Below are 19,466 nucleotides of genomic sequence, written 5' to 3' on the forward strand. Positions count from 1 at the left end.
CCCCTCGATGATCACCAGTGGTGTACGGCCAGTGTAGGAGATCGCTCCCCACACCATGATGCCGGGTGTTGGCCCTGTGTGCCTCAGTCGTATGCAGTCCTGATTGTGGCGCTCACCTGCACGGCGCCAAACACGCATACGACCATCATTGGCACCAAGGCAGGAGCGAGTCTCATCGCTGAAGACGACACGTCTCCATTCGTCCCTCCATTCACGCCTGTCGCGACACCACTGGAGGCGGGCTGCACGATGTTGGGGCGTGAGCGGAAGACGGCCTAACGGTGTGTGGGACCGTAGCCCAGCTTCATGGAGACGGTTGCGAATGGTCCTCGCCGATACCCCAGGAGCAACAGTGTCCCTAATTTGCTGGGAAGTGGCGGTGCGGTCCCCTACGGCACTGCGTAGGATCCTACGGTCTTGGCGTGCATCCGTGCGTCGCTGCGGTCCGGTCCCAGGTCGACGGGCACGTGCACCTTCCGCCGACCACTGGCGACAACATCGATGTACTGTGGAGACCTCACGCCCCACGTGTTGAGCAATTCGGCGGTACGTCCACCCGGCCTCCCGCATGCCCACTATACGCCCTCGCTCAAAGTCCGTCAACTGCACATACGGTTCACGTCCACGCTGTCGCGGCATGCTACCAGTGTTAAAGACTGCGATGGAGCTCCGTATGCCACGGCAAACTGGCTGACACTGACGGCGGCGGTGCACAAATGCTGCGCAGCTAGCGCCATTCGACGGCCAACACCGCGGTTCCTGGTGTGTCCGCTGTGCCGTGCGTGTGATCATTGCTTGTACAGCCCTCTCGCAGTGTCCGGAGCAAGTATGGTGGGTCTGACACACCGGTGTCAATGTGTTCTTTTTTCCATTTCCAGGAGTGTATTTGGCACTGGGATCAATAAGATTGTAGTCAGACAGGAAAATATAATTATTCTTATGTGAATAGACTTGAAGCAATGTACCCTAAATGAGAGTCAATCCATGTGGTTACAATTGGACAATTTTGCATTTATTATTCAATTTACAGTTGTCACCCCAACAGTATTTCAGAATATTCTGTGTTTGAATTTGTAGTTTTTGTGGAGAAGGGTTTCCCAGTTATAATCACAATAATGCTCTTAACTCTTCTACAAAACTATTGTCTTATTCTCTGTTATTTTCACTTCATTTGAAAATGTTTTACAGGTGGGCCTAAGGAATCTATGAATTATCCAGTTATAGGCATGGAGTAAACCCAGTACTGCAATGGCTAATATATTGCTATTTCTGTAACAAGATTTCAGGAGTAGTAATTTTTTTGCCTGCCTGTGATGACACTTACTTACTAGTACAAAAGTAATAGTGAAAAAACTATATTTTGTTTGTGTGCCATGATCTGTATCAATGCTTTGAAATTGGTTTGTGAAATTAAAATCTGAAATTTTGTTTGGAGAGTTTTAGTTATAACAATTTACCTCAACTTTTATTATTTTTTGCAGCTTCAGAAGTAAGACACAACAAGAAACAGAATAACAAAATTAAGAGTGTGCAGTCAAAAACTCACAGTTATCAGAATCATATTAAACATAGAGTTTCTCATGGAGTAACAAGTTCTGCAGAAGATAGATATGGAAGCTCAGCTGCAACATCAACTGCACCTTCACCAACTGTATCTGTAAGAAAGAGGCATACTTACTTGACTGCTGGCGGCCTTTGTGGCAATCATTTGTCCAGATATGTAGTGACAAATGACAGGTCAGTTTGAAGCTTTCAAGAAGCTCTGGTGTATATTGTAAAGGCTATTAGAAATGCACACAGTGAAAGGAGCAAGACTTCCTTTTATTATTAATTAATCTGTAAAAGTCTTGTATTTCAAGTCTTTCAAGATATTAACCTGCAATGTGATGTTCATCATTATTATGTAACACTTTGATGTCATAATGTCAGAGCTTACATATGGAAGGTGTTGCTTCAGAATATCTGCATATTTAAGGAAAAAAGGGGGGGGGGGGAGGCATTGCATGAGCCAACAGCAAAAATTACTGAATAAATAGAGAGTAATGGTTTATCTTGGGGGCTATAATTAGTGAAACCAAAGTAATAGAGAACATCAGTTGTTACAAATTTACAGATACAAGAAATAAAGCATTACCTATTACTAATTGATTGATAAGAACTGACATGATAGATCTGTCATATGAAAAAAGAAGAAAACGTATAAGAAAGGACTTTAAAGCTTGTTTGTGTCTTATAGTCGACATAAATGGCAACCTTTATTGAGTTTAATGAAAGTTACACAAGTCATGTCATTTTTTAGTCAGCCACCTCTCGTGTCATACGAACAAGAAATCTCCCTGGGTACAAAATCTAGATACTCCAAAATGCAAGTAGAATGGCTACAACTTGGTTTATAGTTGATTTATTTATTTCATTTGTAAGGAATTCTTCAAAAACAGTGCTGGGAAGAGAGTGAAACAAATTAAAGTGAAGTAGTGGCTGGTGTTCAACAAGTAAGTGACTAAATAAAATGACAGAACAAAATATTTATGTAATATATGTGTTTATATTGACCAGCCACACAAAAAATAATATGCTTCAGTTGGTGTGTCAGTGCTTGAATAAGTGGTTTGTGACTTAATACCTACTTTGTAAGTTGTATTACTGAAATAATATTTGATCCCTTGTTATACAATGTGTAATTGTTATTTTAGAGGAAGATCAAAAATAATGTACATAAAGTTAGTGGCTTCTTGAAAACAGTGGACTGTTTTCATAATTCCATGAGGTGTGAGTTCTGTGACTTGAGACAAGCAGTGAACTTACTTTCTTCTGTAGAAGACTTTTTAATTATCTGTGCTTATAAGTGATGATAAACCTACAAATGTATGGGGGAAGGGGGGAGGGGAAGGTGGACAAAAATATGGATACTCCGTAAACGTGACACATTACCATCCTTAATACAATGTAAGAAAACTGGCATTCAAAACAGCTTCTGGGTGTGGGAAAATGGACATCCTAAACAGCTTCCAGTCATCTCTGAATAGATAAATACAGGGTGTTACAAAAAGGTACGGCCAAACTTTCAGGAAACATTCCTCACATACAAAGAAAGAAAATATGTTATGTGGACATGTGTCTGGAAATGCTTACTTTCCATCTTAGAGCTCATTTTATTACTTCTCTTCAAATCAAATTAATCATAGAATTGAAACACACAGCAACAGAACGTACCAGCGTGACTTCAAACATTTTGTTACAGGAAATGTTCAAAATGTCCTCCGTTAGCGAGGATACATGCATCCACCCTCCGTCGCATGGAATCCATGATGCGCTGATGCAGCCCTGGAGAATGGCGTATTGTATCACAGCTGTCCACAATATGATCACGAAGAGTCTCTACATTTGGTACCGGGGTTGCGTAGACAAGAGCTTTCAAATGCCTCCATAAATGAAAGTCAAGAGGGTTGAGGTCAGGAGAGCGTGGAGGCCATGGAATTGGTCCGCCTCTACCAATCCATCGGTGACCGAATCTGTTGTTGAGAAGCATACGAACACTTCAACTTAAATGTGCAGGAGCTCCATCGTGCATGAACCACATGTTGTGTCGTACTTATAAAGGCACATGTTCTAGCAGAACAGGTAGAGTATCCCATATGAAATCATGATAACGTGCTCCATTGAGCGTAGGTGGAAGAACATGGGGCCCAATCAAGACATCACCAACAATGCCTGCCCACACGTTCACAGAAAATCTGTGTTGATGATGTGATTGCACAATTGCGTGCGGATTCTCATCAGCCCACACATGTTGATTGTGAAAATTTACAATTTGATCACGTTGGAATGAAGCCTCATCCATAAAGAGAACATTTGCACTGAAATGAGGATTGACACATTGTTGGATGAACCATTCGCAGAAGTGTACCCGTGGAGGCCCATCAGCTGCTGATAGTGTCTGCACACGCTGTACATGGTACGGAAACAACTTGTTCTCCCGTAGCACTCTCCATACAGTGACGTGGTCAACGTTACCTTGTACAGCAGCAACTTCTCTGACGCTTACATTAGAGTTATCGGCAACTGCACGAAGAATTGCCTCGTCCATTGCAGGTGTCCTCGTCATTCTAGGTCTTCCCCAATCGCGAGTCATAGGCTGGAATGTTCCGTGCTCCCTAAGACGCTGATCAATTGCTTCGAACGTCTTCCTGTCGGGACACCTTCGTTCTGGAAATCTGTCTCGATACAAACATACCGCGCCACGGCTATTGCCCCGTGCTAATCCATACATCAAATGGGCATCTGCCAACTCCGCATTTGTAAACATTGCACTGACTGCAAAACCACGTTCATGATGAACACTAACCAGTTGATGCTACGTACTGATGTGCTTGATGCTAGTGCTGTAGAGCAATGAGTCGCATGTCAACACAAGCACCAAAGTCAACATTACCTTCCTTCAATTGGGCCAACTGGCGGTGAATCGAGGAAGTACAGTACATACTGCCGAAACTAAAATGAGCTCTAACATGGAAATTAAGCGTTTCCAGACACATGTCCACCTAACATCTTTTCTTTATTTGTGTGTGAGGAATGTTTCCTGAAAGTTTGGCCGTACCTTTTTGTAACACCCTGTATAGGTCCTGTATGACTTTTAAGGGAATCTCATACCATTCTTCCTGCAAAATAGTGGCAAGTTCAGGTAATGATGTTGAAGGTGGATAATGATCATGCACCCTTCTCTCCACAGTAGACCACAAAGACTCAGTACTGAGATATGGGGATTGTGGTGGCCAGGAGAGATACAACAGTTCATCCTGGTGCTCAAAAAACCAATCCTGGGTGATGCAAGGTGTGGAACAAGGCATCACCATTGGGTGACAAACATTGTACCATGGGGTGGACTTGCTCAGCCAAAATGGTCACATAATCCTTGGCAGCAATGCAACATTGCAGAGTAACAATGGAGACCAAGGAAGATCACTATATAGCTGGATAAATCATATCTGAACCCCCATGACATTTCACTCTTGGCTGCAAGCTGTCTGTATTGCAGTCTTGGGATGCCAGAAGCTGGAAACAAGACTCATCTGACAAACTGACTTTCTTCCATTGCTCCATAGCCCAGGGTTTATGGCTTTGGTCCCATGTTTTCCTGTTATGGGTGTGGTTTTGGAATTCCAGCCCCCCCTGCAATTCCAAGATTATGCACCACCCTTCATGTTGCTTTGGTGCTGACAGGGTTTGTGAGTGCAAAGTTCAGTTCCGTAGTGACTTTGTCAGCTGTTGTCCCCTTACTTTTTGTCGCAATTCACATCAATGACCATCTCTTGTGATCACTCAACACACACTTTTGTCTGCATTATGACTCAGTGGATGATGTTTTTCCATTGTCCCTGCATGTGGTCGAAATCTTTGATACAGTGCCTCTTGAAACACCAAACACTTCAGCTACCTTGGCTACTGAAGCACCAACAATTTTCTGATGTTTGAATTCTCTTAATCTGGCCGCTGTGGCCTAGTGGTCCTACGCATTTCGGTCCGGAACCGCGCCGCTGCTACGATTGCAGGTTCGAATCCTGCCTCTGGCACGGATGTGTGTGACGTCGTTAGGTTAATTAGGTTTAAGTAGTTATAAGTCTAGGGGACTGATGACCTCAGATGTTAAGTCCCATAGTGCTTAGAGCCATTTGATTTGAATTCTCTTATGTCCAACATAATGCACTCTCAACTACACAGAACACTGTTCTGACCATAACTGACACTTGTAACATATTGAGGAAATTGCTCAAGTGCCGTTCGTAGACAAATACAACAGCACCACCTGCAGGCTTGGCTTGCATTTGCATTTATGTTCAAGCATGCACCTTTGGTGGTGTTTCAATATTTTTGTCCTACCTCTGTATCTACTACATGTAGGAACAAACCAGAGAAAAAGATTTTGCTATAAGAAATAAATAGCATAGACCACAGTTGCTTCATTTTAAATGGTGCGGAAAGAAGTAGTATACAAATTAAATCCACAGTATTTGTTAGTAAGTACATTTGTATGCAGTAGACAACTTAAGATCATTCTTGCCTTGAAAGTCCAGCAGATTATACGAGATAAATTGCATTTGTCATTGGTAGACACTCATAGTATACATTACTAGTGGAAGTATAGATGTGACTTGAGTTTGAACAAAAATAATTAGAATGTTTTAATATACTACAGAAGTAAATATAATGTAATATTAAATATGTCTTTGCTATTTACAAAGTCTGTCACTTTAAAATTTTTGATATTTAGGTCAGGGCCAGAAATATACCAGCCTTCTACAACTGAAACTTCAGCATCTTCCATATCTAGTGCAGATTCACCAACGGTTTCTGGGAAAAGAACAAAACATTGTGGGAGTAATAGACATAGAAGTCCATGTGGAAAGACAAAACAGAAATTATGCTGGCCTGTACCATCTCCTTATTCTGATAAAGAACAAACAAAATCCTTATCTCAGATATGGAATTCTGAGGATAAAAACCAAGGTCTGTGCTGTAAACTTAGATCTAGCTATGATTCCAACAACAACAGTAGTGGAGACACAAACATTTCAACATTAGCGTGCTACTCTAACCCATGGAAGATTGATAGTTTCAGGTAAATTGTAAGTTAAACAATTACATGCATGCTGGTACTCTCATAATAATGAAGTGACAAACTCCACAAAATACATTTACATTGAGTGTACCATAAACCACTTCTAAGTCTTTTGTTTCTTCAGCTCTGAAAATCTTCACATACCTGAACACGATCGACGGATCCTGATGTCAATGGCATTCAAGAAAGAAATGGAACGTGCGAGCGATCAATTTGCTCACCAAGCGCATTTGCTGTGGGAACGTGATCGAGAAGAAAGAGAGCAGGTAGAGAATTTGTGATCCACTTTCATAACTAAGACTTTTTTAAGCTGCGACAAAAGTGTCTTGAGTTCAAGAAACTCATTAAATTTGTACCGGTTTTTGTTTTCATTGTCTGGGTCCTAAAGATTATTTTATTATGACTGGCTTCAGTTCTCTTCAAGAAGCATCATCACATCTTGTAGCCCACGTTTCATGTAAAGTTAAACTCTACCCACCTCCATAGCTGACTTCACTAATGTATACCTGGGACACACATGGGAGGTGGTGTACAACTCAGTGGTAGCCAGTTTGAATACTGAGGATGGAAGAAATTTATTTGACCAGCAAGGAGAGGAGGCATAAAGTTCCTCATTGTCAATGTTCTGGATTAAATTCCAAACCTCTCCGCAGTGTCTCATGGAGTGAGTGCATGTGACACTGCTGGATGTAATTCGATGTGGCCCACTTGATACTAATTGAAATGAGTAGGCTGTGTCCTAACCTTGTGGGTCTCCCAGCCAACCTTGCTATGTGATAATCTATCAAAAGCTTTATTAAAGGACAAAAACAAAGTTACTTTACTAGTTAAACTCTACAGTTAAACTGTTATACCTAAAAGTGGCCGCTATGTCTAACATACAGCAGTGACTGTGTGGACATTCGTACGTAGCAGCACAATGATAGTTAATGCTTCTCACATGTTATATTTTAAAGTAACAAGCATACACTGTCAGAGAACTCAATATCAGAAAGTATCCCACCCTGGTAACTATAGTGTCTTAAAATGGTGTTACCACAGTTGAAAATGCTCCTATAGTTGCTGTGTCATAGGGCAGAGTCCACATGCACATGAAGTATCCAACTGAAAATTTATGTTATCATACACACACATCTATACTTCCGAGCAATTGTTCATCGTTTCAATTGGAAGGGAATTGTCAGTCCTTTAGTAACTTTTTTTTAATGTATGCCCCACTGTAGAGTGTCATCTATCCAAATTTTGAGGAATTTAGTGTTTTAGTGGATACCACTTGGTTTATAGGCATGTTTTCAAATCTGGTATCATCTGACCTTAATGTAAGTGAAAATTTATGTACTGGTGTGCAGTTTTGTCTTTATTCTGTAACAGTTTGTTCCTGTTTAATGAATTTTCCAGTTGGAGTTTGTATTAGAAACTGTGTTTTGGAGTTAATTAACATAGTGATATGAATACAGTATATTGGTGTCATCAGCTAACATTACTGGTAGACCTTTCTGAAAGCACTGGGTCAGATCATTGATAAATATAATAAATGGAAGTGGACCAAGTGTGGAGTTTGGCCTCTGGCAGCTAATGATGTCATGCATTCTGTGTAAAATACACATGTGTGAAGACACGACTACCCACTGGAGCTGAATAAGTATAGCATTTTCTTCTCTCTCTCTCTCTCTCTCTCTCTCTCTCGCTCTCTCTCCTGGTGGAAGAGTTTCCCCTGAAGGTTAGTCCACAATGAAGAAATCAGTTCATAATGTGAATCACTGCTGATGTGCTTCACTGTGAATTAGGCATAAATAGGATAAAAAGCTTTTGAAAGCTTTGTTTGAAGAGCTTTAACATGACAATTCTATTTTAAGTTGCTTTGTAGCCACATTCCTTGGACTTTAATTTCACAAACTGACTGTAATGTTCGTCCAAGACTTGGTACTGTGTGAAATCTTGTAAAAGTGGGGAGAAGTGGAACAAAATTCATGAACCCAGTTTTTGTTATTTATTATTATCCTGTTACACTGAAACAGTGAGAGACAGTGATGTGTTTAAAAGATGGCTCCTTTTTTTACATTTTCATGTATGTAAATAATATAATTAATAAAAAAATATCTTTCTGACTGATTGCAGCTATGTTTAGAGGTGACATATAGGCAAATCTTCATGATTCATTGGCAATCAACTATCTTTTAAACCATTCAGTCATGCCTTGTAGTCCAACTGAAAGATTCAATTTTTCAGATACTCTCATTTGCTACACCAAAGTTCACAGGAAATGTATTCTGTTTGACTAATGCCCTAACTACATGCCCAGTATGTGTGGGTAAATATAAGATATTGGCTTCTTGCAACTGGTAATGTGATACATTGCGTGGAAGTGTGCAAGTGTGGAAAGACGAATCCACCTTCTTCAGCGCAGATGCACAATCTCTAAGTAGCAAGCATGGAGGACACAGAAAGGGACTGTGGAGAGGTGGTGCTAGGTGGGGGTATGGGTCAGTGGAGAGGTGTACCGAGGTAGTCTATGCAACTTTGATAAATGCTATGTCTGGGTGGCGCAGTGGTTAATGCAAACTATCTAGTAAGCAGGTGATCCTGGGTTCGAGTCCCGGTCTAGCACACATTATCACTTACCATTGTTGATTCCACGTAATGTCACAATGCAGCTAATATCAATATTTCCTTTTCTTTCCTTTCTCCCTCCGTCCCCTCCCATCTTTAATTTACATATGATGTATCACAGCTGCAGATTTTGCATTGTGTCTGTTCTTGTTCTTGTGGACATGTCTGAAAGAACAGACGCCATGAATTCATATAATTGATTTACTTCAATGGACAATGAATCCACCTTCTTCAGTGAGGATGCACAATTACATCTGACATCCTGAGGTAATCTTTAAGTAGCAAGTTAGGAGGACATGGGCAGGTACTGCTTGATGTGAGTGTGGGACAGCTGAGTGGCATACAAAGATAGTTGGTGCAGTTAACAATAAACATCATGTCTATGAGGCACAGTGGTTAATGCAACTGCCTAGTAAGCAGGAGATCCTGGGTTCGAGTTCTGATCCGGCACACATTTTCACTCATCACCACTGATTCTGCATAACTTCCTGATGGACCTGACATCAGTAGTCCCTTTCCTTTACTTTCTCCCCCCTCCACCTTCAATTTACGTGTAATATGGAAAGGATAGATTACTACTCACCACATAGAGAAGGAACTGAGTTGTAGGCAGGCACAATGAAAAGAGTGCTAAACATTACAGCTTTCAGATAAAAAAGTTCTCCTTCCAAAATAGAATGCGCGCGCACCCACACACACACACACACACACACACACACACACACACACACACACCCCTATCTACCTCCATGTGCGTGCACGGCTACTGTCTCTGGCCATTGGTCGGGCCCCAGTAGTCAGGGACAGTAGCCATGTTTTTTATTTATTTATTTATTTATTTACATGTCAAGTTCCGTAGGACCAAATTGAAGAGCAAATCTCCAAGGTCATGGAATGTGTCTGTTATAACCTTTAATCACTAATAATTTGCGTGGATATGCACAAGTAGAAACACTAGCGGGTTACATACTACTAACTCCGTATCTGTCATTCAACTGCCGTGCCGTGACATGCGGCCGGCGCCGTTCATAGCCAGGTGGCGCTCCCGCGCTCGGTTGAGCTGCGGAGCACCTCTGTCGCCGCGTTCGTGTACTGATGTAGCGGCACTTTTAAATGTTGTGGCACTGTCACAACACTTTTCCCCCCTTGAAAAAAAACACTCACTTCCTTGGAGACACAGACAGTGCGGAGACATCCATGGCCTCTTGGGAAGCCCCGAGAAGATCCCGCGGAGAAACACGAGAGTACGGTCAAAAATGTCCAGGACGGAAGCTTGCGCGTGGAACGTGCCTCCTGGACGCGATGATGGGTGAAAACTCCGGAGCAGCATCCATAGGTGTCGTGGATCTGGGGGTGTGCTCCAGCGAGATGGGTCCCGGAGAAGGCGGCGTCGCAACTGGGGCCGGTTCCGGCGTACCCGGAAGCGTTAGCGACGTCGGCGGCAGCAACACGCCCGGAAGATCAGCAGCAGCGACAGGACTGGCTTCTTGGGCTGGTGGAGATGAAAGAAGGGGCGGTGGCACCGGCGTGGCCACCACTCGTGGGCGCATCTGGTCGTAATGGCGAATAACCATGCCGTCGTCCGTACGTATTTCACAAAGCCGGCAGCCGCGAAGAGCCTGGACCACCCCTGGAATCCATTTAGGGTGGGATCCATACCCCCGTGCCCACATGTCGGCGCCCACCGGGTATTTTCCCGCACTAGGGGACACAGTACAAGGCCTGACAGGGTGAAGCAGGTGCAGTTGAGTGCGCGGTTGGCGGCCATGCAAGAGTTCAGCAGGGCTGCGATCACCCAGAGGCGTGAAGCGATAAGAACTCAGAAATTGCAACAGAGCGTCATCTGTGGAAAAATCACTAAGGAATTTTTTCATTTGGCTTTTGAAAGTGCGAACAAGGCGCTCGACCTCCCCATTCGATTGCGAATGGAGGGGCGGTGCTGTAACATGATGAATCCCTTGTCCAGTACAAAAGTCATGGAAGGCCTGCGAAGAGAACTGAGGGCCATTGTCCATGACAATCGTGGATGGAAGACCTTCTAGCGCAAAGATTTTGGACAAAGCCAGCGTCGTCGCCGCAGTGGTGGGCGACGGACATCGAACGACAAACAGAAACTTCGAGAAGGCGTCAATCAACAGTAGCCAAAAAGTGCCGAGGAAGGGGCCGGCAAAGTCAGCGTGCACCCATTCCCACGGCTGCGCCAGATCAGGCCACCGAGAGGGCATAGTACGAGGTGCAGCCAGTTGTTGAACACACTGATCACATGCAGCGACCATGTGGGCAATGTCCGAATCAATACCAGGCCAATAAACGTGCCTGCGGGCCAGGGACTTAGTCCGAGAAATCCCCCAATGGCCTTCATGCAATAGTTTGAGAACAGCTTTGCGAAGAGAGGCAGGCACCACGACCCGTGGAGATGCGCCATCCGTGGCCAGAAGAACAACACCCACACGAACAGACAGACGAAGGCGCAAGGCATGGTAGTTGCGAAGGGGATCCGATGCCCGGCCCTTGGTCCTGTCCGGCCAACCCCGTTGAACAAAACCGATCACCTGACGCAGGACCGTGTCCCGCGCAGTAGCCGACATGACCTGCGAACCTGTAAGTGGAAAACCCTCGACCGCACGACGTTCTTCCTCATCAATGTGGAAACAGAGTAGTTCATCTCGATCGAAAACCGGGTCGGGGCCCATCGGCAAACGCGACAACGCGTCAGCATTGGCGTGCTGGGCCATGGGGCGATAGTGAATCTCATAGTGAAAACGAGACAAGTATAAGGCCCAACGTTGCAGGTGGTGAGCTGCCTTATCCAGAAGCGACGCCGAGGGGCTGAACAGAGAGACCAGTGGCTTGAGGTGAAACTTAGAACCATACAAAAAAACGCTGAACTTTTGTAGAGCATAAATGATAGTGAGCGCCTCCTTTTCGATTTGAGAGTAACGCCGTTGGGCATCGTTGAGGGTCTTGGAAGCGTAGGCGATGGGTCGTTCCGACCCATCCTCATACCGATGGGCGAGAACAGCCCCTAGGCCATACTGTGACGCGTCAGTCGCCAGAACCAAGTGCTGACCCGGACGGAATGTGGCAAGACAAGGCGCCGACTGCAAATGAGCCTTCAGGTGGACAAAAGCCTGCTCACACTCATCGGACCAACAGAAAGGAACGTTTTTGCGTAACAGCTGATGCAGAGGATGAGCCACTGCCGCCGCGTATGGAATGAATTTATGATAATAAGCAACCTTGCCGAGAAACGTCTGAAGTTCTTTGACCGTAGATGGCCGGGGTGGAGCGGTAATGGCCGCAACGTGCTGTCGTAGAGGACGTATACCCTCACGGGACAAGTGGAAACCAAGATACACAATGGAGGGTTGGAAAAACTATGACTTGTCCAGATTGCACTTCAACCCAGCTGAATGCAGGACCCGAAACAGTGAACGCAAATTGCGAAGGTGCTCCTCAGTGGAGGCCCCCGTGACAACAATGTCATCCAGGTAGCTGATGTAGCCGGGAACGGAAGCCGTGAGCTGTTCCAAAAACCGCAGAAAAATGGCTGGCGCGCTAGCGACGCCAAATGGTAACCGCTGGTACTGATACAACCCACAAGGAGTGTTGATGACGAGAAATTCCTTGGAAGACGCATCCAATGGCAACTGATGGTACTCCTCCGATAAGTCAAGTTTGGAAAAGAACTGGCCCCCAGCGAGCTTGGTAAATAACTCCTCAGGACGGTGAAGAGGATAAGTGTCAATGAGGCTCTGAGCGTTGACAGTGGCTTTAAAATCACCGCACAATCGCAGACTCCTGTTTGGTTTAGAAACCACCACGATGGGCGATGCTCATTCGCTGGAGGTAACAGGAAGGGGAATCCCTGAAGCTGTTAACCTGTCGATCTCAGCCTTGACAGGCGCACGCAACGCCATCGGAATAGGGCGTGCCCGGAAAAACTTAGGGCGAGCTGTAGGTTTAAGAGTAATGTGGGCTTCAAAATCCTTGGCCCGACCCAGACCAGCAGAGAACACGGACGAGAATTCAGAACACAATCCATCCAGTTGTTGATACGGAATATCCTCAGATATGAGGTGCACATCATCATCAATGGAGAACACGAACAACTGGAAAGCATCATAACCAAACAGGTTTTCCGTTCCCGCATGATCCACCACATAAAACGTGAGGGGCCTAACAACAGACTTGTAGGCAGTGGAAACATCAAACTGGCCAACGATAGGAATTTTCTGCTTATTATAAGTTCGCAGATTTCGCGTAACGGGAGACAAGGGAGGGGAGCCCAACTCCAAATACATGCGAGAATTAATGAGAGTTACTGCAGAGCCCGTGTCCACTTGCATGTGAATGTCTTTATCCAGAACACGAACAGTAACAAACAACTTATTTGTTTGAGAAAGCACACAGTTAACATCCATGTCCGATGCCTCGTCCTCGTCGACAGGAACTTTAGGGTACTGACACACAGAAGCAATGTGGCCTTTTTTCAAATGGCTCTGAGCACTATGGGACTCAACTGCTGTGGTCATAAGTCCCCTAGAACTTAGAACTACTTAAACCTAACTAACCTAAGGACAGCACACAACACCCAGCCATCACGAGGCAGAGAAAATCCCTGACCCCGCCGGGAATCGAACCCGGGAACCCGGGTGTGGGAAGCGAGAACGCTACCGCACGACCACGAGATGCGGGCGGCCTTTTTTCCTACAGGAATTACACGTGGCCCAACGTTTTGGACACGTGGCCCTGTCATGCTGTACGAAACAACGTGGACAAGAAGGAAATGCGGAACGAACCTGCTTCTGTGGTTGCTGTTTTCGCTGCGAGCGTGGGGGCCCCACGCGACGTTGTTGACGCGAGTGAACCGCCGCCACATCATCGTTCCCCTGTGAAACAGGCAAATTGTCCACGTCGAAAGAGGTCTGTACAGCGCCCACATCACACCACGCGTCTATTTGCGCACCGGCAGCGTGAGACACTTCAAAAGATTGAGCGATGCTGAGAACTTCCGACAACGACGGGTTCGGCAGTTGTAAGGCACATTGCCGAACTTCTTTATCAGGAGCAAGCCGTAGAATAGCATCCCGAACCATGGAATCAGCATAAGACTCATGATGAGTGTCCGTGACAAACTGACATTTCCTACTCAGACCGTGTAATTCCGCCGCCCAAGCCCGGTAAGATTGATGGGGCTGTTTACGACATCGGTAGAACGCCACGCGGGCGGCAACGACGTGGGTGTTTTTTCGGTAATAGTTAGACAATAATTCACACATTTCTTGGAAGCACAGATAGGCAGGTTCCCGCAGAGGGGCTAACTGAGATAGCAGCTGATAGATCCGTGGGGAAATCCCAGATAGAAATAACAACTTACACATAGGAGCATCGACAACGCCGAAAGCCAAGAAGTGTTGCCGCAAATGTTTTTCATAATCCTCCCAGTCTTCAGCGGCCTCGTCGTAAGGAGGGAACGGAGGCGGAGAAGAGGAAGACAGACGATGAGTAAGCGACGTCGACAACGCCTGAATAGCAGCTGTCAGCTGTGTTTGTTGTTCAATGAGCGCTTGCATAAGCTGTTCCATATCTGCCCCGACACGAACACCCAAGTCCACAACGCAGGAAAAAAAATATCCCATCCTCGTCGTCAAAATGTTATAACCTTTAATTTTTGAATTCGAGTGGCAGCTTATTGAAAATGGATGCAGCAGTATACTGCACACCTTTTTGCATTAGAGTTAAGGAAGTCCGATCCAAATGGAGGTTTGATTTCTGCCGAGTATTAACCGAGTGAAAGCTGCTTATTCTTGGGAATAAACTAATATTGGTGACAAGAAATGACAATAAGGAATATACATATTGAGAGGCCAATGTCAAAATACCCAGACTCGTGAACAGAGGTCAACAAGAGGTTCGTGAACTCACACCACTTATTGCCTGAACCACCCATTTCTGAGCCAAAAATATCCTTCTAGAATGGGAAGAATTACCCCAAAACATAATACCATACGACATAAGTGAATGAAAATAAGCAAAGTAGACTAATTTTTGTGTTGAAGTATCACTCTCCTTTGATACCGTTCAAATAGTAAAAATGGCAGTATTAAGTCTTTGAACAAGATCCTGAACATGGGCTTTCCATGACAGCTTACTATCTATCTGAACACCTAGAAATTTGAACTGTTCAGTTTCACTAATCATATGCCCATTCTGTGAGATTAAAACGTCAGGTTTTGTTGAATTGTGTGTTATAAACTGTAAAAACGGAGTCTTACTGTGATTTAACGTTATTTTATTTTCTACAAGCCATGAACTGAGGTCATATACTGCACTATTTGAAACCGACTCAATGTTGCACACAACATCCTTTACTACCAAGCTAGTGTCATCAGCAAACAGAAATATTTTAGAGTTGTGATTGTGTGTGTTTGTGTTTTCTATTTTGGAGGAAGGGCTTTTTTGTCTGAACCTAAATGCTTAGCAGTTTTTTGATTGTGCCTGTCTGCAGCTCAACACCTCCTCTATGTGGTGAGTAGCAAGCCGTCCTTTTCATATAGTTATTATTCTATCCTGGACTTTCCATTATTTGATTTTCCACAAAGACATAGTGTGTCATTTAAGATGAATGTTGTCTATGCAGTCTTAGAAGATAAGCTCTACTGATCATTATTTTCTTTGAAGAGCCAACTCTGTCATTGAAAGAATTGTGTAAAATGTTGAAAATTGACTGATACCAAAATTGAATGAAGTGAAATATTAAAGACTGTAATATGGAAGTAAAAGCAAATATATTACAAGGAAAAGATAGTCATATCAGATAACAAAATAAAGACAATATGGGATATAGTGAAGGAGGAGACCGGTAGAACCAGACATGAAGAGGAACAAATAGCATTAAGAGTAAATGATACATTGGTGACAGATGTGTATAGTGTTGCAGAACTTTTTAACAAACATTTTATAACTGTAACTGAAAAGATGGGGTTGTCAGGTTTGGTAGATGCTGCTATGGAATACCTGAGACCAGACATTTCAAGTAACTTCCATAATATGAATTTGACCCTCACTACGCCAACAACAATAATGTCCATCATAAAATCTTTAAAATCAAAAACATCTAGTGGGTATGATGAAATATCAACAAAGTTAATTAAAGAATGTGACTCTGAGCTAAGTAACACATTAAGCTATCTGTGTAACCAGTCATTTATCAGTGGAATATTTCCTGAATGGTTGAAATATGCTGAAGTTAAGCCACTGTTTAAGAAGGGAGATAAAGAAATAGCATCAAATTTCTGTCCAATTTCACTGTTGCCAGCATTCTCAAAAATTTTAGAAAAAGTAATGTACAGTCGGCTTTATAACCATCTTATCTCAAATAACATACTGTCAAAGTCACAGTTTGGATTACTAAAAGGTTCTAATATTGAGAAGGCTACCTACACTTACAGTGAAAATGTACTTAATTCATTAGACAAAAAATTGCAGGCAACTGGTATATTTTGTGATCTGTCAAAGGCATTTGACTGTGTAAGTCACAATATCCTTTTAAGTAAATTAGAATATTATAGTGTAACAGGAAATGCTGCAAAATGGTTCAAATCTTATATCTCTGGCAAGAAACAAAGGGTGTTATTAGGAAAGAGACATGTATCAAGCTATCAGGCATCATCCAACTGGGAACTAATTACATGTGGGGTCCCACAAGGTTCCATTTTGGGGCCCTTACTTTTTCTTGTGTATATCAATGACCTTTCATCAGTAACATTACCAGATGCCAGGTTCGTTTTGTTTGCCGATGATACAAACATTGCAATAAATAGCAAATCAAGTGTAGTCTTAGAAAGATCAGCTAATAAAATATTTGTGGACATTAATCACTGGTTCCTAGCCAATTCCTTGTCACTAAACTTTGAAAAAACACACTACATGCAGTTCAGAACTTGTAAGGTGTGTCCCATGAGTATACGTCTAACATATGATGACAAGAAGATAGAAGAAGTGGACAGTGTTAAATTCTTGGGTTTACAGCTTGATAATAAATTCAACTGGGAGGAGCACACCACAGAACTGCTGAAGTGTCTTAACAAATCTCTGTTTGCAACGCGAATTTTGTCAGACATAGGGGATATAAAAATGAGAAAGGTGGAATACTATGCTTATTTTCATTCCATAATGTCATATGGGATTATTTTTTGGGGTAATTCATCACGCCAAGCTAAAGTTTTCCGGGCACAAAAGCGTGCAGTAAGAGTTATATGTGGTGTGAACTCAAGAACATCCTGTAGAAGCCTGTTTAGGGAACTAGGGATACTAACTACTGCATCCCAATATATATATTCCTTAATGAAATTTGTCATTGAAAATATATCACTTTTTCAAACCAACAGCTCAATTCATGGAATCGATACTAGAAATAAGATACAAGGATTTAAAGTCACTTAGTCTTGTACAAAAAGGTGTGCATTATTCAGGAACACACATTTTCAATAACTTGCCAGCAGCCATTAAAAGCTTAACAACCAATGGAATTCACTTTAAGAGAAGCCTAAAGGATTTATTGGTGGCCAACTCCTTCTACTCCATTGATGAATTTCTCAGTAAAACCAACTGATTTGTATATAACTTCTGCACAATTTCAGTGCAGTAATGTGTTCATTGTTAATATGTGTGTGTGTGTGTGTGTGTGTGTGTGTGTGTGTGTGTGTGTGTGTTAGTACAATCTAACTTCTGCACCATTTCAGTTCAGTAATGTGTTCATTGTAAATAAGTATTATAGTAGTTATATTACATATTACATGTTTATTACCTTATAAATAAATAAATAAACTTTTTAATTTTAAATTCAGTGCATTAGTATTTGTAAAATGACTCTTTCATATAGTGCTCATTAAAAAATGACGATCATTCCACTTGGGACCTGTGGAATGGTACATTAGCTTATTTGTTTTAGTTGTAAATATTTGTCATGTATTGTTGTTTTTCTGACATGTTCCACATCCTGGAGGACCTCCTCACTACGGATCAATTGGAATGAAAGTAAATCTAATCTAATCCAAAAGATAATGTTTAACAAGATGTCATTTCGTCTCACCATCACAAATATCTGAGAGAGATTGTTGATCAGAATGTGCACAGGACCAGAATATATGTTAATGTGGTGGCCACTTCTGTGATATCATGCCACTATAGTGTTGGTTTAATTTGCTAATGAGTGTGGGGTAAAATGAATTATTGTGCAGTGGTAGATGTATTGGCAGAGATTCATGAATAGGCATTTCTGACTTAGTAATTATGTAATAAAAGTTTGTGTGTGTGTGTGTGTGTGTGTGTGTGTGTGTGTGTGTGTGTGTGTGTGTGTGTGTGAGCACACACTCACAAGTGCCTATGCCTGCGCCTGCACCTGTGCCTGTGTGTGTATGGTGGTGAGGAGGGGGGGGGGGGGGGATGGAGAGAGAGAGAGAGAGAGAGAGAGAGAGAGAGAGAGAGGGGGGGGGGTGCTATCCTGTACCTAGAATTACTCTGCTAAAGTGCTTACTATAGCTTCTTGTACTACAATTTATACTGTAATATATGTTTATTATATCAGAAGCATTTAAATGTGTAATGTTAATATCAAATAGGACAGGCTGCTACTCACCACATAGAAGAGGCCTTGAGAGGCAGTCAGGCGCCTAGAAAGTAGACTGTTAGATATTGTAGGGGCAGGGGCAGGGGCAGAGAAGAGAAGCAGATATGGGGAAAGGACTATTCAGATGTGCTGGAGGTTCAAGGGTGGGGGGGGGGGGGTTGCAGAAGGTAGGTATAGGGTTGGAATGGGAGCAGGGAAGGGGATAGAGGTACCTAGAGGAAAGGATATTACAGATTGACGCCAGGCACATTACAGAATGAAGTAACATGTTGGAGGGAGAGTTACCACCTGTGCAATTCAAGAAAGCTGGTGGTGGTGGGAAGAATCCAGATGGCATGGTCTTTGAAGCAGTCATTGAAGTCAAACACAACATGTTGGATGACATGCTCAGCAACTAGATGGTTCAGCTATCATTTGGCAGTGACCAGTCATAAAAAGACGGACTTCTTATTAGCGATCATAGTCACATAGAATGGTGTACAGTGGTTTCAGGTAAGTTGGTAGACAACATGGCTGTTTTCACAGGTGGCCTGCCTTTGATAGGGAAAGACACACCTGTGCAAAGAGTGGAGCAAATTGTACCAGGAATATGTATGGGATAGGTTT

At 43.2% G+C, this 19,466-nt stretch overlaps 1 protein-coding gene across 7 annotated transcripts in view; it reads left to right on the forward strand.

Annotated features, from left to right (window-relative positions):
* Positions 1-19,466, forward strand: part of LOC126249014 (coiled-coil domain-containing protein 177) — a 280,978-nt gene that overhangs the window by 191,661 nt on the left and 69,851 nt on the right. For all 7 annotated transcript variants that reach the window (XM_049950607.1, XM_049950605.1, XM_049950608.1 and 4 more), the window contains 3 exons: positions 1,482-1,737; positions 6,269-6,616; positions 6,741-6,882. In XM_049950607.1, coding sequence (XP_049806564.1) covers positions 1,482-1,737; positions 6,269-6,616; positions 6,741-6,882 — 746 coding nt within the window. The remainder of the gene's footprint in view (positions 1-1,481; positions 1,738-6,268; positions 6,617-6,740; positions 6,883-19,466) is intronic.

Source organism: Schistocerca nitens, chromosome 3, assembly GCF_023898315.1.
Source record: "Schistocerca nitens isolate TAMUIC-IGC-003100 chromosome 3, iqSchNite1.1, whole genome shotgun sequence".
In the NCBI taxonomy this organism is placed as follows: domain Eukaryota; kingdom Metazoa; phylum Arthropoda; class Insecta; order Orthoptera; family Acrididae; genus Schistocerca; species Schistocerca nitens.